The following is a 26,667-nucleotide window of genomic DNA, read 5'->3' as shown; positions in this document are numbered from 1 at the left end:
GGTAGGCGGGGGCTCGGTTTAATGTCTCACCTGAAAGCCACTACTCTGACCATGATGCACTCCTTCAGTCCTGCACTGAGTGTCAGCCTGGATCACGTGCCCAAGTTTTCCGTTGAACAGAGGAGGCTGAGGGGGAGACCGATCGAGGTATACATGATTATGAGGGACACAGACAAGGTTGATAGGGAGAAACATTTCCCCTTAGGTGAGGGGTCAATAACCATGGGGGCATAGATTTAATGCCAGGGGCAAGAGATTTAGAGGGGATTTGATGAAATACCTCATCACCCAGAGGGTGGTTGGAATCTGGAACTCACACTGCCTGAAAAGGGAACTTTAGATCAACATTTGGAGTGCCATAGCAGACAAGGCGACAGACCAAGTCCTGGAAAATGGGATTAGAATAGGTAGGTGCTGGATGGACGACACAGACATGCTGGGTCAAAGGGCCTCTTTCTGTGCTGTAAAACTCCAAGCGCTCATGAAGTGGGACTTGAATCCACAACATTCTGCTCCAGACACAAGTGCCACCCACTGAGCAAGGAATTGAGAAAGGGGAAGGTGCTAGCATGGCAGTGGTTTGTTGGGGTGTGGGGGGGGAGGAGGAGGAGAATAGAGCTAGAATATGGGTGAGACACTGTTACGGCAGGCATTCGCTGCGCAGTCCTGGGGCGACTTTGAAAATGAACAGCATCCACCTGCACTTTAAGTGTAAGGGTAGAATTTACCAGGACTTAAGCTCAGACTACTGCATCACGTGGTGCAGAACCATGACATGGAGGAAGGTCTCCTATCTGGACAGTGTGTATTGGTCTAAGCCGATGTGATGTGATAACAAAGAAGTAGGACAGCCCCCTCACCCTACTTCAATATCAAATAGACATACAAATTTCACAACATATTCATTAAACCCCACAGCATGACATCCCTGGATAGGAGAACTCAACTCACTCTGTGGTTTCCTAGAGCATAGAATATGTGACCCAGTAACACCAAGGAACAGGCTGTTAATCGATTTAAATCCTCCGCATTCGACATTTTCAGTGTCTCTCGTAGAAATCGCCTAAAAAGCAAAAAACACTGTCAGTCGACATTTGGAGAAGTGGTCTATTGTGGCAAAACCTGGAGGTAACAGATGCGCCTTCCCTTAGACCAAGTCTCTTTGCTGGCACCATTTGACGTCCAAAACCATCTCTCTGATCCTCCTACTTTGCAGCCGTCTTAGGAACACAAGAACTAAGAGTAGTCTATTGGGCTCCTTCAGCCTGTTTTGCATTGGATAAGATTACGGCTGAAAGACTCAATCCCACAGCACATGTATCTTATAAACTTCAATGATAACATAAATGACTTGAATTCATAATTGTATCCCCGTTTGTCCTTTGAGGCATACACACAAATACTTTAAAAAAAAATCAAACTCTACTGGCAAGTTTAAATACGATTAACCTGCCCATGGTGTTTTACAAGATGGCCAATATAAAGTTGCTTTTCAACAGGGATGCAGTTAGTCGCCAGAGCCTGTATCTGGAGAGGAGATGCAGAACCATGTGAAAAACAAACTTTTATCCGTTTGCCAAGTGGTAACTGTGTGTGTAGGTAACGGGATGACCAGAGACTGCGAAATCAAACTCCCCCCAAAAAAAGGCAACATTTCTGGAATTCGAATTAGGCAATACAAACCTTTAAAAGATACTTCAAAACCAAGCTCTAATGAGTACACGACTGCAAAATTACAGACTAACTGAGCTGATAAGATTTCTTCCCATAAGGGAGTAGAAATCACTGCGCTACGTCCAGAAATGGGGGGAGCGGCACGGGGGGGGGGGGGCGTGCACAACGGCTAGCACTGCTGCCTCACAGTGCCAGGGACCCGAGTTCAAATACGGCCTCGGGTGGCTCTCTGTGTGGAGGTTGCACTTTCTCCCCGTGTCTGAGTTTCCTCCGGGTGCTCCAGTTTCCTCCCACAGTCCCAAAGATATATAGGTTAGGTGGATTGGCCATGCTAATTTGCCCCTTAGTGTCCATGGATGTGTAGGTTAGGTTAAGGGATTATTGGGATAGGGTAAGGAAGTGGGCTTGGGTGGAGTGCTCTTTCAGGGGGTCGGTGCGTACTCGAATGGCCTCCTTCTGCACTGTAGGGATTCTTTTCCAAAAGTACTTCTGTGGAACAATGGAAGTAGCCTCTATATTCATGGAGACGTCCCCCTCACCAACCAAAGTAGTCAAGTTGCAGCTGTGGAAAGCCAAACACTCACTTTGCTTCATTGTACCTTCCCTGAAAGAAGGACAGGAGGCCCCGGATGTAGAATGCAGCTGCTCGGAGACAGTGAGAACTGGAAAACAGAAGTTGGACACAGGACGTTACTTCAGACGCAAACACAATGACAGTGTATGAAGAACAGAAAAATAAAAACAGGCAAAAGATATTCTCCGTCCCCTTCCGCGAGAAACACATGCAGACAGAAGTGGCGCTTTTGAAACACACTGATTCTGGAAAAACAGTTTCCGATTACAAAGCACGCTCTTGAATTACATTCACAAAATACAGAGACGCTACTTATTCGAGACCAACTGACCTCGGCATCTCCATGGAGACAATGGGAGCCCTGCAATAGTGCCAGACCACAGGAAATCATGTGTGCACATCAGCAGGAGATTGTGTGGTGAGATCTGGTATGCAATCCAAGAACCTTGAACTGGCAGGTGTCAGCTGGCTTACTGTCAGTTGCTCTGCCCACACACACACAAAGTATGAAACGTGAATGTAGTCAACGAGCAAGGAATGATGAAAGTGGGCCACACAGATCACTCTACAATGGCCTAAAGCTGGAAAGTGTGTACATGTGCGAGAATGGGTTGTTGCTCTGGTGCCTTCCCACAGCCTGGAAGTTGGTTGCCACTCACTAACTAGCATCTCCGTCTCTCCACACTCTTCGAGGAGAAGAACTGGAGATTGTGTGAAACTGGATGTTAGAACCGTAGCAACAAGAGTCAGCCCCTTTAGGGCAGCACGGTGGCCTAGTGGTTAGCACAACCGACTCACGGCGCTGAGGTCCCAGGTTCGATCCCGGCACTGGGTCACTGTCCGTGTGGAGTTTGCACATTCTCCCCGTGTCTGCGTGGGTTTCGCCCCCACAACCCAAAAATGTGCAGAGTAGGTGGATTGGCCACGCTAAACTGCCCCTTAATAGAAAAAATAATTGGGTAATCTAAATTTATAAAAAAAAAGTCAGCCCCTTCAACAAACAAGGGGGGAAATATAGCACACGGCAGATTGCATCACAAGTGGAAGTTGACTTGACAGTCTGCAGGTTCTGTGAGCAATTCCTGCTATTTTATTTGGAGTGGGGGCTGCAGAGTGGATGCGCTACCATGGTACAGGAAGTCATTCAAGTCGTGGGAACAAAATGGAATGTAGTGGCAACAGGGAACAGTATTGTGGGGAATTGACATTGTTGTCCAAATTCAGGACATCTGCTCATGTCGGCGGGGTGGGGGTGGGGGAGGGGGGGGATCTGTACCATTGGAACAGTCTACAACTGAACTATGCTGGGCTGGTATTAAAATGAGTTGCATAACTAGGGAAGTAGAGAAGGTGTTAAATGAATTAGCGAGAGCAGGGGATCAAATGTAAGAATGTGTGGTAAACCAAAGAGTAGAGACAAGACAAGAGAAATATGGGAAATGATAAACAAAATGTGACACAGAGATAGAGTGTACAAATCTAAGAATAAAATAGCAGTCAAGGCTAGACGTTACAAAAATAATAAAAGGACAAAACTAAAGGCTCTGTATTTGAATACATGTAGTGTTCAAAACAAAGCAGATGAACAAAGCAGATGCAAATAGAAATAGATAGGGAGATAGCTGCAGGATGACATAGATTGGGACCTGTATATTGAAGGGTACATGACTTTTAGGAAGGACAGGAAGCTAGGAAATGGTGGAGGGGTGACTCTGCTGAGCAATTACGGTATTAAGTGCATTAGAGAGGAATGACCCATCTTCAGGAAGCCAGAATGTAGAAGCAGTGTGGGTTGAGATGAGAAATGATAAAGGCAAGAGATCACCTGTGGGAGTGGTGTACAGACAAAGATGGGAAAAGGCAGCCTCGATGAGGAGTCCTTAGAAAGTTTGGGATAGTTTCATAGAACAGCACATTCTGGAGCCAACCAGAGAGCAGGCTACACTAGACCTGGTATTGTGCAACGAGAAAGAATTAATCAACAGCCTCATGGTGAAGGGTCCCCTGGGTAGCAGCGATCATAATATGATGAAATTTACATTCAGTTTGAGGGAGAAGAGTGGGTCTAAGACTAGTCTTTTAAACTTAAATAAAGGCAATTATGTGGGAACGAAAGCAGAGCTAGCTAGAATGGACTGAAAAATGAGATTAAGGGATAGGCCAATGGAAATGCAGTGGCAAACATTTAAAGGGATATACACAGAATACATTCCAGTGTGAAACAAAAATTCCAAGGAGAGGACCCGCAGTCTGTGGGAAACTAAAACAAAATCAAAGATAGTATCAAAATTAAAGAACCAGTATACTTGCGCAAAGATGGGCAGCAGGTCAAAAGATTGGACAGAATTTAAAGACTTTGGATGCTGCGGGGTCAAATGAAACTTTCAGGAATGAGATTGATATTTTTTTCTCAGGCAAGAGTAAAGGGGTGTAAAGCAAAAGGTGGAAAAATAGAATTGAGATTCAGATCAAAACTATTTAAATTAATGGAGGAATGGCTTTGAGAGTTGAACGGTTTATTCCTGTTTCTCCATTCCATGGATCCCACTTGATCTTCTAGTGATCTCTCACGTAAGCAACAGGCGCAAAGGAAAGCTACCTCTACACCAGTGTTTCAAACTTTTTTTCTGGGAATCCATTTTTACCAACCGTCCAACCTTCGGGACCCACGCCGGCCGACCTTTGCACCCATGCTGGCCGATCTCTGCGGCCCACGCCTGCCGACCTGCACGACCCACCATTTTCTCTTGCCTTGTTGTTTGCTGACAAAAATGGAAGAAATGGTTTTGGGTCCCTTTGGCCCCAATGGTCCCTTTGTCCCCCCCCGAACTTGGAAAAAAAAGGCTGCGACCATATAAAAAAAATGCGGCCGCACTGCGCAAGCGTGCCCGATCATCGGTGCGCATGCGCAGTGCGGCCAAATTTTAAAAATTTGTTCCCGGCCATTTAAGGCCACTCGCAGCCGGCATTATTAAAAGCTGGCTACTATACCTGTTGCGCGCGGATTTGCACGATTGGGAGCGCCGCGACCCTCCCAACACCCGCCCGCGGGTCGCGCCACTGAGTTTGATAATACCTGCTCTACACTATCCCAATAAGCATTATTACCAGGTCAAATACACCAGTCGATGGCAGAGCCAGCATCCTCAATACAACTGCAACTCCGATCTCAGAACAGCACCTTTGGCTACACCAAATGTGCCTTCCCTTGTATAATCCATTTACATGCACTGTTAACAGTACCAGGAGCAATGACTGGCTTCTTACCTTACTGGGAAGTTGTGATCTGGGTTTATTCTTTCCAGTAGATTGTATAACTATAACAAACAGGAAAACTTTTTGTGAGCCGAGTAGTTACCCTGAGGTACAGCAACAACACAATGCTTCACACCCAAACTTGTAAAGGGAAATGGGGAGGTAGTTTGGCAGTTCAATACCAAATAGCTCAATTCTGCAGGTACAGGTACCAAAACACATTATGCAGGAGTATCACAACTAGATTCCTGGAGCTATGGTGTATTTATACAGTGCATCACCACATCCCTCAAAAATCTACACACAGAATCGTTTTCGATGGGCAGGGATTTAAACCTTAACCACCTGCACGAACAACGATACACATATAACCATGAAATAAATGATCAAATTAGATAGTTTCTGCAATTAATTACTTGCATGTTATTTCTGCTATATATTGAAAAATAAATATGTCCTCAACACTGCTTTCCTTTTGGTTATTTGCTATTGTCTTTTGAAGGTTAAGAAATAAGTTCTCCAGAAGGCTTTCAGTAATGGAAGCAATTCCCTGAAATTCACTAACTCTGGAGCGGTGAAGGTGGGTCCTTGCATTGGATGAGAAACCCAAATTCATATCACTATTAGTGACGGCCTTCATGGAAGCATGTCATCAATTGCAGATTGTCTCCAGACACCTAAATTATCAGCTACAAATAAATAGAGCAACAATTTCTGGTGCAATTTCAGTTGCTTACTTCATTCCAACCCCATATCCCACATACATGCCTGGTTCCATTCAATAGCTTGGTGGAGACACTGTCATGATGGCTATATCCTATTTAAAATGCTTTGCTAAATAAAAACAGGACCATCCCTTCTCATCATTTCTGATGAAAGATCCACGGATCTGAAACATGAGCTTGGTTTCCCTTGCCACAGATGTTGCCAGACACAGAGTCTTTCTAGCATTTTCTATTTTTATTTTAGAGTTCCAACATCTGCTGCATTTTGCTTTCCTAGATCCCTCTCCCGGCTGACGGTCTTTCCTGCACCCTGTACACCCCTGAATCCCGATGCTATAACAAATGTCAAGATTCATATCAAGGGCAATTATCAACAAGGCTGCACAAAACCATGGAACAAATGTGTATTTCAGTTTGTTATGAAATTAGCTCTCTCTGCCTGGCTGCTTTGTCCTAGAGTTCTCTGCAGGAGACACTAAATTAAGTTAGATACCTTAAATGCACATAAGGTGAGATTTTGTTAATTGACATGCATCAACCCTCTTACCTCCTGGTGTCTGTTGCCCTCCCTAATGTAGACGCTGGCTAGGTTTGTGACTATAAACGCCCATAACTCCTGATGTGTAGTCAACTGAAATGAGAGGACAGATTTAAAAGTATTTGAATATATTATGTATAATGAACACACACACATACAATGCTAGTTTTGCAGACAGGCTTGCCTGTTTGGGATGAGTGTTATTTTAGTACTGTTTGATAACCAGCTGCTTAAAGGCACACAGGAGTAATGTGAGTGAACATTCACTCTCGTGTGGGCGGCACGTTGGCGCAGTGATTAGCACTGTTGCCACATGGCACCAAGGATACAGGTTTGATCCCTGCCCCGAGTCACTGTCCATGTGGAGTTTGCACGCTGTCCCTGTGTCTGCATGGGTTTCACCCCCACAACCCAAAGACGTGCAGGTAGGTGGATTGCCCACGCTAAAATTGCTGCCTAAATGGAAAAAAAATATGAATTGGGTACTTTAAATTTAAAAAAAAAAATTCACTCTTTCTGCTTCTTGCCTTCTCCTGTTGCTCCCCTCCTAATTCATTTATTCTGAAGCCACTGAAAGTGCTGCAATATTTTAGGGTTGACAAGTGTTCATTACTTTAGATTGTCGTGCTGCATTAAACATACACAGGTACATTCCAGTCATCTGACTCTAAACCTGAACCTTCTGATAGCAAGCAAGAGCGGCAAGGTTTACCATTTGTTTTGGAGCAGATGCATTGTTTGTCGTTGGCAGCACTGTGGAATTTGTACCATAATTCAAAAAGGGCATACTCCCAAGGACTGGCAGCTGAAACATTGAGCTGCATTTAAAGTACTGCATACATGAGCAACACACAATACCAGCTTTAAGGATAATCCTTTTTTAACTTGGTCCCAAACCATTTCGTAAAAACGGGATTTACCTGTATTACGTATATTATTTATGGAGCATGTTATCATTAAAGCTGTAGCCAATTCACGTAACAAGCTGTCACTAACAGCACATCAATCCAGATCACCTGTTTATTGATGCTAGTTGAAGGACAAATATTGGCCAAGATACCGGGGAAGAATTCCCTGCATCATCTTTGAGAATAGTGCAATGAGATCTTTTATCTGCAGCTGACAGGGCAGATTTTCCTGCGGTTTAATGTCTCATCCAAACAGCGGCACTTCTAGCAATACAGTGCGTCCTTAGTTCTGAACTGGGGGTATCTGCCTAAATTTTGTGTTCATGTTTCTGGAGTGAGGCTTGATGCCACGACATTCTATTACAGTTTGTTACAGGAAATATGCAAAACCTCCTACCCTAAGTGCTGTTGTGAATTGTGCCTCTGCATTGTCCATGCAGTTTACCGAGATGCAATACAGACCCTGCGGGAGGAGAATGAACAGTTAACACAAGAATCACAGGAGGAATTGTTTGCTCGCAAACATGTTTAACCTGTATAAATGCCTGCACGAGTCATGTCTTCCTAGGGAAAGGAAGGGAAGAAACAACACACAATTATATTGTGACTGAATGCATCCCCATGACGACAGAAAGAGCTACAGAAGCATTGCCTTTTAATCCTTGAAAATGTAAATTGCAGAGAGAGTGCACCAGCTCCATTTGATCCCTTTCTCTGTTCACTGGGTGAACAGGATGCACCTGCAAGTAATATGGGCAAGTGCTTTACAAAGCAGAGCTAAGTGGTTCTGGGGGTATGCCAATACTTCGAACTTCCAGAAGACCGGTCACAGCCTTAACAGTCTAGATACCATCCCTATCCTTTCTCTTGCCTTTAATCGTGCTGGCCTGACTGTTTCTTCCCGGGTCATCTTGTGACGACACCATCCCGGAGAACTTTGCAAAGGCAGGTCAAAATTCAACACCATCAACTGCTCGATCCTGTGGGATATTTCCTTCTTCTTGCAATAAAATTGCCCGCTACCAGATGGAGCAGAACCCTCTGGCTCAGAGTTGCCAGAATTCCCCAACTGACTAAATTTGGGGATCAAAAGCAGAATAGGATTTAAATTCCAAACCCCTACAAAGCAGATCAGCAAGTGGCCAGAGCACTGACCCGTTCACTGAGCTATCAGTATTAAATGCACAGTCAGCTGAACAACATACAACAAAGTTGCACAAACCAGAAGATCCTGGGTTTCACTCAGGGTTGGTTCTGAATTGGCCAATTTCAAGTGAAGCATAATGGTTGGCCCATGGGTTAGAGAGAAAGGAAAGTCGGCTCATGGTCGCAATCGCATTATTCCAACCGAGGAAGATGTGTATATCGCGAGAGGGGCCAAAACTGCCAGCACTGAACATATACCTGTGGACTGACATCCCCAGCAAAAACAGTACCAGGGCAGGGAAAAAGGGCACAACGGAAAGGAGATAGAAACTGTTACATAAAAGAACCGGACTGAGTAATTATTCTGTTTTATTACTCACCAGTAACGTGTGAAGCTGGGCAGCGTGGTTAGAAAACAACCTGGGAGACTGCTGACACAGCTGACAGACCTGAGAAATCTGACAAAATAAAAAACAGAAGCGAAACTAAGTGAAATTGTTGAGACTCTTCATTCAGGTAAACACCATTAAAATGAGCTGAAGACCAGCTGCTTGGGTATTAGAGAATTTACAGCATTAGAAACGGTCTATTCTGCCCAAATGTTCCATGCTTCACAGGAGCTTCCTCCCACTCTACTTCATCACATCCTTTCTACATATCCTTTAATTTCTTTCTCCTTTATGTTTATTTAACCTCCCCTTAAATGTATCAGCTAATCCATGTGGCATCATGTTCCCAACTCTAACCACTGTCTTGATCTGAATGTTCTCCCAGTGTCTGCGTGGGATTCCTCCAGGTGCTCCAGTTTCCTCCCACAGTCCAAAGATATGCAGGTTAGGTGGATTGGCCATGTTAAATTGCCCCTTAGTGTAGAAAAGGTTAGGTACTGGAATATGGGGATAGGCGGGGGGGGGGGGGGGGGGGGGGGGGGGGGGGGGGGGGCTCTTTAAAGAGTTGGTGCACACTCGGTGGGCTGAATGGCCTCTTTCTGCACTGGAGTGATTCTATGATAGAGGTATCACCTGTTGAAGACCACCAGAGTTGATGGGGTAGATAGCATTGGCGAGGAGTCCAGAACAAAGGGAGATAACCTTAGGTAATGTTAGGAAGCACTTCTTCACAGAACGGATAATAATAGTCTTGAATTCCCTTCTCAGAAAGCATGGGCATGGGTAATACAGAACCAAGGGAAGGGAAGTTTAGTTTAAGTATAATGTATTTTAATGTTAACACATGGAGCTTGTTTCTACTTTAAGGGAATGGTTTAGTCATTAATTGCTTTAATTTTTAAAAATAAATTTAGAGTACCCAACTATTTATTTATTTTTTCCAATTAAGAATGTGGCCAATCCACCTAACCTGCACATCTTTTGGTTGTGGGGGTGAAACCCACGCAGACATGGGGAGAATGTGCAAACTCCACACGGACAGTGACCCAGGACCAGGATTCAAACCCAGGTCCTCAGCGCCGCAATCCCGGTGCTAACCAATGCACCACATGCCGCCTATTAATTGCTTTAATAACCAGGTGGAAACATACTGGGTTTCACTCAAAAATAAATGATAATTTTCATCTGTACGTCTATTGTATATTTGCACCAATAACATATACATATTTGAATTCTAAATATACGCTGCCTTATTGTGAAATAAATCAGAGGTTTCAATAATCTGGATGCTATAATTATGAAACAGCTACACAAGCCATTCAAAGATTCTTTCACTTCAAGTTTCTCCTGAATTCCCTTTTGGTTTTATTACTGACTAACTTACTGACAGCTCCCACAAATGAAAACATCTTCACTGCTTCTAGCCAATCAAAACCCTTCAGAGGTCTTTACGATTACATCAGGTCACTTCTCAGCCATCACAATTCTAGAGCAAAGAAACCAACCTGTTGAGCCTTTCTGTCAAGACTGGTGGCCACAGTAAAATCGAGATTACACTCAAAAGCATCTTCCTCAGAGTGTTTCCCTTCCTCCACCAAATGTTAAAACCAACAAAGGAAAATCTTGACCAAATCAGGGCGAAATATGAAACACAAGGAGCAGCTCATGAAACAAGGCAAGTGAGACAGTACATCAATCGACATGTCACAGACCCCCGCTTTCAAACCATTTTGGGGTCTCTTCAGGATATCAGGAAATTGCCCAATTCTCTGCGGGCTCACTTAGCAAGAGGTGTCCTGAACCGTCCCATGCTGCCAAAGGTTTATTCATACAGTTGAATGACAAGAACCTGGCAATGTCAGTCAATAGGACTCGTTTACACAGTTTAATCAACAAGAGGCCACAATTGTTAGCCTCTTAACGCAATTTCAAGTAAAGAAATCTTTTAATGGCCTGTGTAACCATTTCAAAATTGTAACATACTGATTATCAAAACTTTTTTTTTCCCCCACTATAGGGCAGTGCATATTCAGAGCTTAAATATGTATCAATAAAAATATACACCAGAAGTCAATATGTTTCCACCCTCGTCATTAAAGCAATTAATTAATAAACTATTTCCTTCCCAAAGTGGAAACTTTGACATTTACATCATTCTTAACAAACTAAACTTCCATTGTCTAACAAAAGTGTTTTCTGGGAGAGAGGTTTCAAGATGATCATTTTCTTTTCTGTGAAGAAGTGCTTCCTGATATCACCTACAGTTATATCTCCTTGTTCTCGACTCCCCATCTACACCATCGATCCTATCAACTTCTTTAGTGGTCTTAAACACCTAAATAAATCACCACTTACTCGTCGAAACTCAAGGAAATAATCAGCCTCGTCAATTCAACCTATCCTCATTAAAGTGGTCTTGTTTGGTATGTGCCTCACCTGTCAAAAAAGGTCATCAGCTGTCATTAGAAACCGATGAGAAAGTCAAACTTTGTGGTGATGTGTTGCTGCAGACAGCGAGAGGGCACATATTCTTGCCTCTAATTACCTTGTGGCAAGTTACAAACTCAACTCTACCACTTTGCATTATTGTTAAATGCAGGCTGGGCATTGCTCCACAGAAAGGGAGTGGGTGAATTCAAATGTTCACCGTAGCTTTTGAGCAAGCACTTGCTTACATAGCAACTCTTAGGGAGCTAGCACTTTCGCTGGATTGAAATTATGTACTGCAGGAAATTTTCAAAGTTAGCAGGGAGAGAATAAACTTTTAAAATGTGTTTGAAGAAGCAAGATTGGGCGAACAACAAAGCGAGGAAGAGAGGTGACACGGCGGCGTGCACACCCAGATTTAAATCTTTCCAGCACTGGCAGATGTGCCTTCTGCTGCTTCAGCCCTAAGCTCTGGAATTCCTCCCTAAACCTCTCGCCTTTAAGTCAATCCTTAAAACTTACCTTTCTGCCCAAGCATCGTACCGTTTCTCCTAATATGCCCAGTGGCATGGCACCAAATTCTGTTGAGAATCTCTGGCACCAAATTCTGTTGAAAATCCCTCCCGTAAAGCGCCTCGGGACACCTTAGTGCATTAAAGGCATGATGCAAAAGCAAGTTGCTGCTGTCATGGCAAGCAACAGATGAGGGACCTTTGTCCAATCAGACTGATTAGGATATGAACTCACATCCCAGATGTAAAGTACAAACTATGCCCACCACACCATCTTTCTCTGAAGTATATTTAGGCTCAGCCTGGCTGTGACGCAGTATACAAACCTCTTGGAGAGCTGTGGCTTTGTGGCCAGTTACAAGTCGACACATGATGATATGCTCCAGTAACATGACTTGAAATGAGGAGAGGATTGGGCTGCAGTCTAGCACTGTACAGATGAGAAATAATTATGTTTAAAATTATAATACATCAAACATCAAACTCAACATGTCAAGATTTATAACCAAACCATCGATTACCACGGGTTTCAAGTAATCTTTAGAGAACTTACAATTAAACAGCAATTTAGAGCTGATTTAGACACTTAGACAATTTAGACACTTCATTTTTAAATGCTGATTCAGTAGTTACAACATTATAACCAAGCCATATAGGCAAGAAGTGGCACCCCAGTGTTATATGGTGACAGACCTGTACCCATCAGTACTGCACCTAGTATTATAGTGACAGATCTGTGCCCACCAGTATTGCACCCCAGTGTTATACGGTGACAACCTGTACCCATCAGTACTGCACCTAGTATTATAGTGACAGATCTGTGCACCACAGTGTTATACGGTGACAGATCTGAACCCATCAGTACTGTTCTCCAGTGTTAGTGACAGACCTGCACCTACCAGTACTGTACCTGTGTTAAACAGTGACAGATCTGTACCGACCAGTACTGTATCCCAGTATTATATTGACAGAACTGTGCCCACCAGTACTGTACCCATATTATAGAGTGACAGACTGTACCCACCAGTGCTGTACCCCACTGTTGTGCAGTTCAAGCAATTCGATCCAGGTTTGGAAGATCAGAATCTACAATTCAAGTGCAGAGTGTAAAAGATCCATAAATCCAACCTTCACCAAAATTTGACTGAGAACACGTGACTGAATAATTCCATGTGACTTACTTTTTAATTTTTCTAACTGCATGAGTGCTTTATCTGTGTATTTCTGCGCTTTCTCTAGGTATCCAGCTTGCATGGAGTGCATCACTGTCACCTGCAACACAAGAATCTCAGCATCATTGAGATGTATTTTGCCTCGACACTTAGCAGCTAAATCTTTAAGCAGAACACTATACAACCTTACTCAGAACAGAGTATGGATATCAAAGCATACAGTACAAGCTACCTGGAGCTATGTTGATGTGACGAGAGGAATGTAATTTGTTAGCAAACTGCTGGGTGTGCAGGGGGCTGGGGGAGAAGTCCAAGACATGACCAGTTTTCTCAGCACCTCCTTCACCAAAGACTTGAGAATCTAAAACCAGATATTCACAGGGGGAGTTGGGAGACGCCTCGCTCTCTCTCTCCTCCACACACACACACACACACACACACACACACACACACACACACACACACACACACACACACACACACACACACACACACACACACACACACACACACACACACACACACACACACACACACACACACTAAAATGCAACACTTTGAAATGCTGGCCAGAGACAGTCCTGGAAACTGAATCCGTAGCACTTTTTTAAATTGCTGAGAAAGTTGAGAAAGGCAAAAGAAAGAGCTTCAGCGAATGTGCAGCATAGTACATAGGCCATTCAGGGAGCTGACAGCCAAATGGCCTCCTTCTGTGACATAAAATTATATGAATTGAAGATTGATGAGGCAACTTTTTAAAAACAAATTCATTGGAAAAAGTAAACTCTCCCTTTCCCATTCTGAAATATATTTCCCAATCTCATGCCAAGTGATTAAATAATGGAAAAAGCAGTGCACTGCTGCACTGTATAGCCCAAGGAGGTGTCCAGTTCGAGCCTGGCTTTGAACAGAGTTACTGATCGCAGCTGGAGAGACGTTAAGGCACCATGATGGGACATTGTTACTAAAGGCAAAGATCATATCAGCCAGTGTTCTGACTCCTGATCTCCAATCTAGTCATTCCCTGCTTGAAAGTCCGCATATGTGAAGGTTGGGCTGGCTGTGATGCCAACCTGTTGCACTGCTTGTCCGCACTCGCTGCTTAGTCTCACAGAAGAATGGGTATTTGGCTCAAGTTACAGGAAGCAACTGGCAACCGTGAAGACCAATGCCTATTGAGAATCAACACATTTAAAGGAAAAGGCCCATCCTTTTCACCCCCTCAATTCCACAACTTTTAAGTACCGAAAAGTCCCTGCGTCCAGATGACATGGACTGGTTCAAGACTGAATTTACCTCCTAGCTTGCACCGAGAGCCTCTACCAGGAAACATGGCTAAACTGGGAATATAGCATCACCAACCTATATCTTGCTCATTGAGAATGTATCAACGCCTAGTGGATTCCATTAAATGCAACTAAGACCTTGATGGGTAATTGATACCATTTCTTTTAAGCAATATTGCTTCCAATCTTAGATTGAAATATATTTTGACCACTAGGTGGAGAAGTGATTCAGAATAGCAAGCTTTCAACGCTGGCACCTAGATTTGACCTCCATGCAAACAAATCGACACTTATTAAAACAATGCGAATTTGGCACAAACTGACAATCTGACTAGGAGTTGGTGCAAGAAATGTAAACCAGAGCAACTGGGTTAGCTGTTGCAGGTAAAACAAGTTGCCCTATTATGTATTTTCTTTTATTTCCTTTTCATTTCACGTACTTAATGATCTGTTGAGCTGCTCGCAGAAAAATACTTCTAACTGTACCTCGGTACACGTGACAATAAACAAATCCAATCCAATCCAAGTTATTGAAGCAGGGAGGGAGGGAGCTGCACTCTCCACATGTCATTGGTGAATAAGCCTGAAGCTTATTGAGAGAAACAGATGGGGTTTACGCTCCTTCTGAAGTGGGGTTTCTACAGGTAGAGCATACTGAAAGTGCGCACGTATCCCATTCCACTGTGACACCTTAATCATCTTAACAAGGACAAATGCTTGCATGGTCTCCTGCAGCCCAATATCCAAGAAACTATTCATTTCTGGTCTCATTGTGCTTCTGACATGCCTGTTTAAGTGTGAGCGAGCCAGTGAAGATCATTGTATAATTCAAATCAGCAGGAAAGAGGTGCATCTTAAACTCTGAACCTATTCCCAGTTGCTGGACAGCGATCAGGAGCAGGATTCCTTGGTGAGCCTCTCCCTTACCTAGCTTAGGGCCATTGAGAAATTGTCGAGCATCAGTATCAGTTTGGAACTAGAGACCTGCTTGCTTCAAATGACCGCTGCTCTCTGAACAATAGACTCACTAACTAGTTGACCTAACTAGATAACCATGCAGAGCTGTTATTTGCTCAAATAAGACAAATCTGCATTTATATAGGTGAGGCGGTGACATAGTGGTTTTGTCACTGGACTAGTAATCCAGAGTAATGATCTGGGGACCTGGGTTCGAATCCCACCACAGAGGTGGTGGAATTTAAACTCAATAAAATATCTGGAATTAAAAGTCTAATATGATGACCATCGTCGATTGTCATAAAAGCCCATCTGGTTCACCAATGTCCTTTAGGGAAGGAAATCGACCATCCTTACCTGGTCTGATCCACATTTGACTCCAGACCCACATGCAACGTGTTGACTCTTAAATGCCCTCTCAAGTGACTGAAATAGACCCAGGCACCGGAAACGACAACGGCAAAGCCAGCCCTATCAACCCTGCAAAGTCTTCCTTACTAACATCTGGGGGCTTGTGCCAAAGTTGGGAGAGCTGTCTCACAGACTAGTCAAGCAACAGCCTGACATAGTCACACTCTCAGAAACATACCTTACAGACGATGTCCCAGAAACCAGTATCACCATTCCTGGGTATGTCCTGTCTCACCGGCAGAACAGACCCAGCAGAGGTGGTGGCACAGTGTTATACAATCAAGAGGGAGTTTTCCTGGAAGTCCTCAACATTGATTCTGGACTCCATGAAGTCTCAAGGAAATTTCCTGCTAATAACCAGGTACTGACAGTACTCCTCCATGTTGGTGAATCAGTACTTCTTCATGTTGAACATCACTTGGAGGAAGCACGGAGGGTGGCAAGGGCGCAGAATATACTCTGGGTACATCACCAAGAATGGCTTGCTAGTACCAACACAGGCCGAGCTGGTCAGGTCCTAGAGGACACATCTGTTAAACGGGGACTGCAGCAGGTGGAGAGGAAACCCAAAAGAGGGAAAAACATACTTGACCTCATCCTCACCAACCACCCTGCTGCAGATGCATCTGCCCATGACAGTATTGGTAGAAGTGACCACCACACAGTCCATGTGGAGACAAAGTCCCGCCTTCACATTGAGGATACCCTCCATCGTGCTAAATGGGATAGACTACGAATAGATCTAGCAACAAGATTTGGCATCCATGAGGCGTTGTGGGCCATTTGCAGCAGAATTGCACTCAACCACAATCTGCAACTTCATGGCCTGGCATATCCCCCACTCTATCATTACCACCAAGCCAGGGGATTAACCCTGGTTCAATGAAGAGTGCAGGAGAGCATGCCAGAAGCAACACCAGGGATAGTGAAAAATGAGGTGTCAACCTGAAGAAGCAACAACACTTGTGTGCCAAACAGCATGAGCAGCAAGTAATAGACAGAGCTAAGTGATTCCACAATGAACTGATCAGATCTAAGCTCTGCAGTCCTGCCACATCCAGCCATGAATGGTGGTGGACAATTGAACAACTCACTGGAGGAGGAGGCTCCACGAATATCTCCATTCTCAATGATGGAGAAGTCCAGTACATCTGTGCAAAAGACAAGGCTCAAGCATTCGCAACAATCTTTAGCCAGAAGTGCTGAATGGATGATCCACCTTGGTCTCCTCCGGAGGTCCCCAGCGTCACGATGTCAGTCTTCAGCCAATACGATTCACTCCACGTGATATCAAGAAACAGCTAAAGGCACTGGATACTGCAAAGGCTATGGGCCCTGACAATATTCCAGCAACAGTACTGAAGACATGTGCTCCAGAACTTGTCACGTTATTAGCCACGCTGGTACAGTACAGCTGCAACACTGACATCTACCCGGCAATGTGGGAAATTGCCCAGGTGTACCCTGTACATAAGAAACAGGACAAATCCAACCCAGCCAATTGCCGCCCTTTCAGCCAACTCTCCATCATCCGCAAAGTGATGGAAGGGGTCATCAACAGTGCTATCAAGCAGCACTTTCTCTACAATAATCTGCTCACAGACACTCAGTTTGGGTTCTGCCAGGGTGCTCAGCTCCTGACCTCATTACAGCCTTGGTTCAAACATAGACAAAAGAGCTGAATGCCAGAGGTGAGGCAAGAGTAACTGCCCTTGACCTCAAGGCAGCATTTGACCGAGTATGCCATCAAGCAGCCCTAGCTAAACTGGAGTCAATGGGAATCAGGGGGAAAAACTCTCCACTGGTTGGAGTCATACCTGGCACAAAGGAAGATGGTTGTGGTGGTTGAAGGTCGATCATTTGGCAGCACGGTAGCATTGTGGATAGCACAATCGCTTCACAGCTCCAGGGTCCCAGGTTCGATTCCGGCTTGGGTCGTTGTCTGTGTGGAGTCTGCACATCCTCCCCGTGTGTGCGTGGGTTTCCTCCGGGTGCTCCGGTTTCCTCCCACAGTCCAAAGATGTGCAGGTTAGGTGGATTGGCCATGATAAATTGCCCTTAGTGTCCAAAATTGCCCTTAGTGGTGGGTGGGGTACTGGGTTATGGGGACAGGGTGGAGGTGTTAACCTTGGGTAGGGTGCTCTTTCCAAGAGCCGGTGCAGACTCGATGGGCTGAATGGCCTCCTTCTGCACTGTAAATTCTATGTAATCTATCTATCTCAGCTCCAGGACATCACTGCAGGAGTTCCTAGGCATAACCATCTTCAGATGCTTAATCAATGACCGTCCTCCCATCATAAGGTCAGAAGTGGGGATGTTCACTGATGACTGCACAATGTTCAGCATCTTTAGCAACTCTCAGATAATGAAGTGGTCCGTATCCAAATGCAGCAAGACCTGGACAATATCTAGGCTTGGGCTGACAGGTGGCAAGTTGCATTCACTTCGCACATGTGTCGGGCACTGACCATCGCCCACAAGAGAGAATCTAACCGTTGCCCCATGACATTCAATGGCATTACCATCGCTGAATCCCCCACAATCAACATCCTGGAGGTTACCATTGATCAGAAACTGAACTGGACTAGCTATATTAACACTGTGCCTGCTGGAGCAGGTCAAAGTCTAGGAATCCTGCAGTGAGTAATTCACCTCCTGACCCCCCAAAGCCTGTTCACCATCTACAAGGCACAAGACAGGAGTGTAATGGAATACTCTTCACTTGCCTGATTTAGTGCAGCTCCAACAACATTCAAGGAGCTCAACACAATCCAAGACAAAGCAACCTGCTTGATTGCTACCCCATCCACAAACATCCAATCCCTCCACCACCGACAAACTGTGGAGTGTACCATCTACAAGATGCACTGCAGTAACTCGCCAAAATTCCTTAGGCACGACCACTACCATCTGGAAGGACAAGAGCAGTAGATACCTCGGAACCCCACCATCTGGACGTTCCCCTCCAAGACACTCACCACCCCGACTTAGAAATATATCGTCGTTCCTTCACTGTCGCTGGGTCAAAATCCTGGAACTCCCTCCATAAAGGCACTGTGGGTGTATCCATGCCTCAGGGAATACAGCGGTTCAAGAAGGCAGCTCACCAACACCGTCTGAAGGGCAACTAGTGATGGACAATAGATGCTGGTCTAACCAGCGACGCCCAAATCCCACAAATGAATTTTTTAAATGATCGAATATAGAAACAGAAAATGCTCAGCAGGTCTGATAGTACTTGTGGAGAGTGTGACGTTTCACTAAGACTATGAAAAATTAGAAATGTTAAAGTTTTTGCGAAAGTGAAAAGGGGTGGTGGGGGCAGGAAGTGGTTGGGAAGAAGAACAAATGGGAATTTCTGAGGTTGGGTGATGGAAAGGAGTTAAATGACAATCATTCAAGGCACTGGGCGGCACGGTGGCCCAGTGGTCAGCACTGCTGTCTCATGGCACCAAGGACCCAGGTTCGATCCAGGTCACTGTCCTTGTGGAGTTTGCACATTCTCCCAGTGTCTGGGTGGGTCTCACCCCTACAATCTGAAGATGTGCAGGGTAGGTGAATGTTAAATTGCCCCTTAATTGGGAAAAAAGTGAATTGGGTACTTTAAATTTCAGGAAAAAAAGACAGAAAAAATGATTCATGGCGCAAGGCCAAAGAGAGTGGCAATGGGACGAGTAAAAAAAACCCAAAAAGATACGTCTATAGAAGGTGCGAATGGCAGGATCCTGAACAGCTGTGTTCCCGAGCAAAGGAAAAAGAAAGAAACGAGAAAAAAACCCAAATCAGTAAACAAAACAAAGTGGGGTCAGTGGTTATGATCCAAAATTACTCAACTCAGTTGAACTGTGATAGGCTTGGTGCAAGGTTAGAAATTAAATGTTTTCCTAGTTTTGATATTTAGCATTTACTTTTTAAACAGCATCACATGCTCTCCTCCAAGTGTGGAGCAGCATGTAGTACAAGGATTGACTCCTTCACTCCCCGAAAAGTGCATAGCATTTCCTCACCAGATAAACCAGCACACACATATGCTCCTTGGGTAGCCAGTGAAAGAGGTCTGCGGGGTTAGTGGGCAGGATCTCATCATCATGTAGCGTAGAGATGGTTTGAATACATTGCTGCAACTGCTTCAAACAGGGCTTCACACTTTTTACCTTCAAGAATAGCACAGATTATTCATTATTCACATGCTGTTCTCGTACTTTAAAACTGGGTTCTCAAAAAAGTACATTTACGTTTTCTGAAGCAATTAAACAAACAGGTATAAATTCAGACACATATTGAAGTAGGCAAACATGGGTGTACATTCACACTCATTTGACTCATCCCTCAAGAGTCTGTAGGTTGCGGGGTCAAGTTCTACTCCAGGGACAAGGGTTTATGATCTACGCTGACACTCCCTAGGGCAGTACTGAGGGGTCCTTGCATTGGCAAATATAACATCTTTCAGAGGAGATCTTAGACTGACGTTCCGATTGCCCTTTCAGGTGTAAGTAAAAGATTGCACGTTGCTAGTCAAAGAGAAGCAGGGGTATTCTCCACGGTACTCGGACTAATATTTATTCATCAACCAATGATGCCAAAAAGAATGCAGATTATCAGGTTATTATTACATTGCTGTTTGTGGGGGGTAACAAATTGACTAAAAATGCAAGGGAATAGGACGAACATGTTAGGATGCTAGGAAGTACAGAGGACCAGAGGGACCTTGGGGTGCATGTCCAAAGATCCCTGAAGTCAGCAGGACAGGCAGATAAGGTGGTTAAGGCGGCAAATGGGATACTTGGCTTTATTAGCTGAGGCTGCAAAAAAGGCTTGTTAGGCCACAGCTAGAGTATTGCATGTAGTTCTGGTTGCCACACTATAGGAAGGATTTGATAGCACTAGAGAGTGTGCAGAGGAGATTCACCAGTATGCTGCCTGGGCTGGAGTGTTTCGGCTATGAAAAGATGCTAATTCGGCTGAAGTTGTTTCCTCAAGAGCAGAGAAATTTGGGGGGGGGGGGGGAAAGAGACATGATTAAGATGTACAAAATTATGAGGGACATAGATAGGAAGAAACTTTTATCCTTATTGGACGGGTCAATAACCAAGGGCCATGGATTTATGGTAAGGCGAAGGAGATTTAGAGCAGATTTGAGTAATTCACTTTTCTTGTTATCCTCTTTATAACGAATTTTCCTTTAGCTCAATGTTAATTCAGTTTGGAATGAATTGTGCCCACTTGCAGATGTCTTCTTGACTGGTGCAAACAATCCATTAGTATTCATCCTTCTCAATCCTGAAACCTGCTTCAGGCCACCTCTGAACTGTTTCAGTTCTCAGTTCAAAACTCTCAGAATGTACGGCACAGAAACAGACCATTCAGCCCAAATGGTCTCTCTTTAATAATAATCTTTATTGCCACAAGTGGGCTGACATTAATACTGGAATGAAGTTACTGTGAAAATCCCCTGGTCATCACACTCCGGTGCCTGTTCGGGTACACTGAGGGAGAATTCAGAATGCCCAATTCACCTAACAAGCATGTCTTTGGACTGTGGGAGGAAACCGGAGAACCCGGAGGAAACCAATGCAGACATGGGGAGAACGTGCAGACTCCGCACAGACAGTGACCCAAGCGGGAATCGAACCTGGGACCCTGGCGCTGTGAAGCAACAGTGCTAACCACTGTGCTACCGTGCTGCCCGCAGAAGCCTTCTCGACCACTGCTATATCTTACCCCCATCAGCACACCCTTCTATTCTTTTCTCCCTATGTGTTTATCTAGTTTCCTCTTAAAAGCATCTATGCTGGGGCGGCATGGTGGTGCAGTGGTTAGCACTGCTGCTTCATGGCGCTGAGAGGACCCGAGTTTGATCCCGGCCCCGGGTCACTGTCCGTGTGGAGATTGCACATTCTCCCCATGTCCGCATGGGTCTCACCCCCATAACCCAAAGATGTGCAGGGTAGGTGGATTGGCCATGTTAAATTACCCCTTAATTGGAATTCTTTTTTAAAAAAGCACCATGCTATTCACCTCAGCCACTCCTTCAGGTACAGTACCAAGTTCGAAATTCTTACCACTCTCTCGTTTCAGAAATTTGTCCTGAATTCCCTATTGGATTTATTAGTGACTTTTTTGTAGTTCTGACATTTTTTTTGAACTCCCCCAAAAGCAGAGACCCTTCTATACATCTGCCATGTACATAGCAAACCACATCATAATTTTAAAGACTTCTTAGATCATTCTAGCAAACAGAGCACAGTCTGTTCAGCCTTTCTTCTGATCCAGTCAGAGGCACTTTACTAGTCACCCAAGTCTACTTTAGCCCTGTCACCAGCTGCACGCGTGACAGAATCCTGCAACATTAGCATTGCACCCAGTATATTATGAGTGCAGACTTAACATTCAAGCCAGAACCAACACTGCTGTATCCGTTTGGAATGACGAGCATGAGTCAGATTTTATTCCAGACCCTGTGGTCCTCTTTTTCTAAGCTATTGCTCTCACTGGCCTATTTATTCAGCTACGGCACTGCATCTCTCTTTTCCCCTTCTGCTGCCACCTCCATTTTTGTGCTGAAAATTTTAGAGGAATTCTCTTTGCTCACCTGCCCTGCATCCAGGTAGTGTGTGACCTGTAGCACCAGGAAGAAGACTCGTAGTGACTCCTTCTGTATGGGGTTACCCTGCCAGTTCTCCACAATCTGGCCACACAGAGTCAGGAGAGGATGAACTTCCTGCAGCTTCCGCTCCATCAACAGCAGCTGGAGACCAACAGGGAGAACATACAAACATTAAACATCATAGCTACAACCTGAAGCCGCATATAAACAATCACCATTGATCAATTATCATTGGAGCTCCTGCGATGACCCTTCTCTTATAAAGCAGGTTTGCAAACCCTAGTGTTGTGTTTGGGACCATCCACAGTCATCTTTGCAATGATTTGACCCCTTGCAGAAGGCTAAAAACAAGAATTAGCTCATGCCCTTCTTGAAGGCATTTCCCGCATCAACGAGCCCGTTTCCCTCCTCTGGCATTTTCTAGAGGTGATCAGGTTATTTAACTGTTGCTTGGTACTGACCATCGTGGGTATTACTGTCTACTGACATTACGGTAGCAGTTTGTGATACCAGGACTGTCTCTATATAAACAGTGCTGCAAAATATCCTGGAGGGTTTTAGCCTTTGTTTGCCAAGAGAGTAGGAAATAAAATATAGCTTTGAAGTTGCTGAAGTGTGTACGCTCAAGTTCTGTTGGTGGCATTCTTACTTGAGTCAGGAAATTGTGGGCTAAAGACAAACACCAGGATTGGATAGGACATACAGGCTGGCATTTTCAGTGCCATTTGCTATAAATGTAATATTTTTCAAACAAGGCTTTATGTCCTCCTTCTCAATTTTCTCCACTCATTTATTTTCCTCCCAGAGGTATTTATTCTACTGCAGTTCAGATTTCCCCTGTGACCTCTCACTATCTCTCACCCCAGTGGCCATTATTGATGCAACCCAGTGGCCATTATTGATGCAACCCAGTGGCCATTATTGATGCATGGGCCTGGACTGAAAACAAAATGAAAATGAAAATCGCTTATTGTCACCAGTAGGTTTTAATGAAGTTACTGTGAAAAGCCCCCAGTCGCCTCATTCTGGCACCTGTTCGGGGAGGCTGGTACGGGAATTGAACCGTGCTGCTGGCCTGCCTTGGTCTGCTTTAAAAGCCGGCGATTTAACCCAGTGTGCTAAACCAGCCCATAGACAGACAAGACAGTCAGCAGGGTATATATTGGGCCTTGCAGTAGGGGAACAGTCAAATTGGATCTGGATCCTGGTCATTCACACACATTCTTCAGGGAAGTGCTCAGGAGCTGTATAATTTTCAGCATCCAACCCATTTAAACCAACTGTCGTGTAGCCAACCATATTCAGGTTGGCACAGGATAAGTAACCGCAAACTGGGAGATCAAAAACAGGGAGGGGGCATTCCTGCTCTGTATAGCATGGCCACTCATTGGTGAAACTCAAATTTTCTCTATAATTTTATAATCAACTTGGTTACTGGGGTGGGCCAATGTTTCTTGGTACTTCTCTCTACTACTCAAAACATTTATCCAATGGCAAGAGCAGGATTTCTGTCGCTCGCCCTTCCAATCCACATTGAGAGAACACCTGTGGGTGTACGTTATTCCACACACAGGATTCTTTAATGTTTCTTATATCAATTGTGTGAAGATGCACTTTTTTAATATTTTGGGGGCATACTGTGTTATTCTGTAAAGAAGGCTGTGTGCTTGTGTGTAAATAATTTAATTAAGCATGAGCAAAGGTTAATAGAGACAATTTGTCTGGGATAGCCGAGAGATTATAAAGGGGGTAAAGATGCTAAATGCATGCATTTGTAAGGTGAGACCATGGTGAAGTGGATCTATGAGTAAATAGACCGAGTTTAGAAATTTGCCTTTCAGCTGTTACATTTCAAAGAGTAAGGGACTTCTACAACTTAAAGGTTTCGTAAGCAAACAAGAGAATGTTATTAAGTTTTATTTGACCTGCAAGGGGAGACAATAGGAAAACATGAACAATTTTGAGTTCAAAGAGGAGCTATGGACAATGGAATCGAAGATAGAAGGGAAAAGACATTTAAGGAAAGATATTAAGCCGAGTGGTGTTGGCTGTGTGAAAGAGATCAGGGGACCAGCTCTGGGCAGAGAGAAGGTGCAAAATCTGAAGCAGCCACCCAGAAACCAGGAAAGTCTTTGATTCAGGAAGGAGCCTTATTTTTGAATTTGTTTGGATTCCCAAAAGAGAGTGAGAAGTTGTGTAGTATACCTTTACTAAAGTGATGGCAGTTTGCCTTGGGTAATATCACTTGATTTTTAAAGAGTTAAAAATGTATACGGGAGTGTTGTCAACGAGGTATGTGTGTGTTCTGACCCAAGTGGGTTCTATTTATGAGATTTTGTAAGACTGTTTTAACTGTGTAACGTTAATCTGGAGTGCCTAAGCTGCCTCTTCTTGTTAATAAATACCACTTTTAAAGAATTTTTTTTGAAGTGTTATTGGAATCCTATGTTTCTAGGATCAGTAGGTTTTTCTAGTTTTTCATAATATAAAAAAAGATTATCTTCAGTAAAAACAAGTTTCCCTCTGGGGATTTACCTTGCTTTACAAATAACATCTGCTGTGGTCGTAACCATTGGAAGATTTTTAGAGATGATACACGAGCTGCAGATTAGAGTAAATTCCGCACAAATTTAACTAAATGATGAAAAAAGCTTACCATGCCTTTGCTTAAGAGGAAGAGTGCTCTGCAAGATAAGAGAGACAAGTTTATACATACAATGTGAATTTAATAATGTACACATGAAAGTATAATCTACTTTAGAGACCAGAGAACAAAATACAGGCCAATACCTCAATGCAGTACTGAGGGAATATTGCACCAAGGGCTATCGTTTGTCGAGATGTTAAACTAAGGGTCGGTAACTCTCTTATGTGGGTGTAAAATATCTCACGGGGCTTTTCTGAAGAGCAGGGGAATTCTTACTAGCGCCCTGGGCCAATAGTTAGCCCTCAACCAACAGCACTGCAGAACAAATTACTACACCGCTGTTTATGGGCCGTAACTGAATGCAAACTGGCTGCTATATTTCCTACATTATAACATTGACTAAACTTCAAAAACTAACTGGCTATAAAGCACTATGGGATGTTCCCACGGCCATGGAAGACATTTTGGAAATACAATGTCTATGATAAAAAAACTCGATCCCGTACAAAATCGGGGGAATAATAAAAGCAGGCCAGACTATTAATGGTTTAAATATCAACACTCAAATGCTTAAAAAAAATCTTAGGTTACACTTTTTATCATTGATGGAATGCTGTACTGTTAGATAAAAGCAAATTACTACAGATGCTGGAATCGGAAATGAAAGAGAAAATGATGGAAAATTTCAGCAGGTCTGGCAGCATCTGGAGGGAGAGAAAAGAGCTAACGTTTCGAGTCTGGTGACTCTTTGACAAAGCTGACTCGAAACGTTAGCTCTTTTCTCTCCCTACAGATGCTGCCAAACCTGCTGAGATTTTCCAGCATTTCCTCTTTCGATGCTGTATTGTTAGAGATGAGTACCATGGTTACAGGGCATTATTGAGACATAGGAACAGAGGTTTCCCAGTGCATTGAGACTACATTCCAATTCTCCTCCCGCACTTAGCTACGGCAGACTTTTGTAATTCCTCAGTAATTCCTCAAACAGGCCAGCCATTAGTCTGTCACCATAGGGTCTCTCCCTCTCTTACCATCAGCCTTTAGCGTGTGTTTGGAATTTGCAGGTTGACACATTCAAGCTGTTTGACCACCTTGGCCCTCAAGTCCTGGGGTGGGACTCGAATCCGTGGCTTCTGGCCCAGAAGCAGGGATGCTACCCACTGCACTCAACACCTTAGGACTACATACATTTCTCAGACATCCAAAAAAAAGGTATAGTGCTGGACCAAGTTCCAAAAACAGAAAGAAGCGAGGCCATGGATTGATTTGCGTACAACATTAAAATCTGAGGCATTAACAAAATGGCTTCTGACTGTCTCTTCACCCAAGATCCAACACCTTTGTGAAGAGGTTAAAGGATTGTGATCAGAGGCAAGTTAAGATTTCCCTCCCTTTCCTGAACTGCTAAGGCCCCTTCTGACACTCCAGCTGCTGCAAAT

The 26,667-nt window shown here is 44.1% G+C and overlaps 1 protein-coding gene across 1 annotated transcript in view; it reads right to left on the bottom strand.

Moving 5' to 3' along the window:
• The window catches only part of mau2 (MAU2 sister chromatid cohesion factor), a 56,355-nt gene that overhangs the window by 12,646 nt on the left and 17,042 nt on the right, over positions 1 to 26,667 (bottom strand). Inside the window, exons 6-16 of the mRNA XM_038776709.1 lie at positions 25,238 to 25,265; positions 22,567 to 22,722; positions 19,982 to 20,128; positions 13,330 to 13,420; positions 12,475 to 12,578; positions 9,201 to 9,278; positions 8,072 to 8,137; positions 6,776 to 6,859; positions 5,516 to 5,565; positions 2,259 to 2,336; positions 952 to 1,063 (exon numbers count right to left, since the gene is read on the bottom strand). Of these exons, the coding sequence (XP_038632637.1) occupies positions 952 to 1,063; positions 2,259 to 2,336; positions 5,516 to 5,565; positions 6,776 to 6,859; positions 8,072 to 8,137; positions 9,201 to 9,278; positions 12,475 to 12,578; positions 13,330 to 13,420; positions 19,982 to 20,128; positions 22,567 to 22,722; positions 25,238 to 25,265 (994 nt within the window). The remainder of the gene's footprint in view (positions 1 to 951; positions 1,064 to 2,258; positions 2,337 to 5,515; positions 5,566 to 6,775; positions 6,860 to 8,071; positions 8,138 to 9,200; positions 9,279 to 12,474; positions 12,579 to 13,329; positions 13,421 to 19,981; positions 20,129 to 22,566; positions 22,723 to 25,237; positions 25,266 to 26,667) is intronic.

Source organism: Scyliorhinus canicula, chromosome 18, assembly GCF_902713615.1.
Source record: "Scyliorhinus canicula chromosome 18, sScyCan1.1, whole genome shotgun sequence".
NCBI classification, from domain to species: domain Eukaryota; kingdom Metazoa; phylum Chordata; class Chondrichthyes; order Carcharhiniformes; family Scyliorhinidae; genus Scyliorhinus; species Scyliorhinus canicula.
The sequence above is the reverse complement of the archived record's forward strand: the minus strand, read 5'-3'. Positions and strand labels throughout refer to the sequence as shown.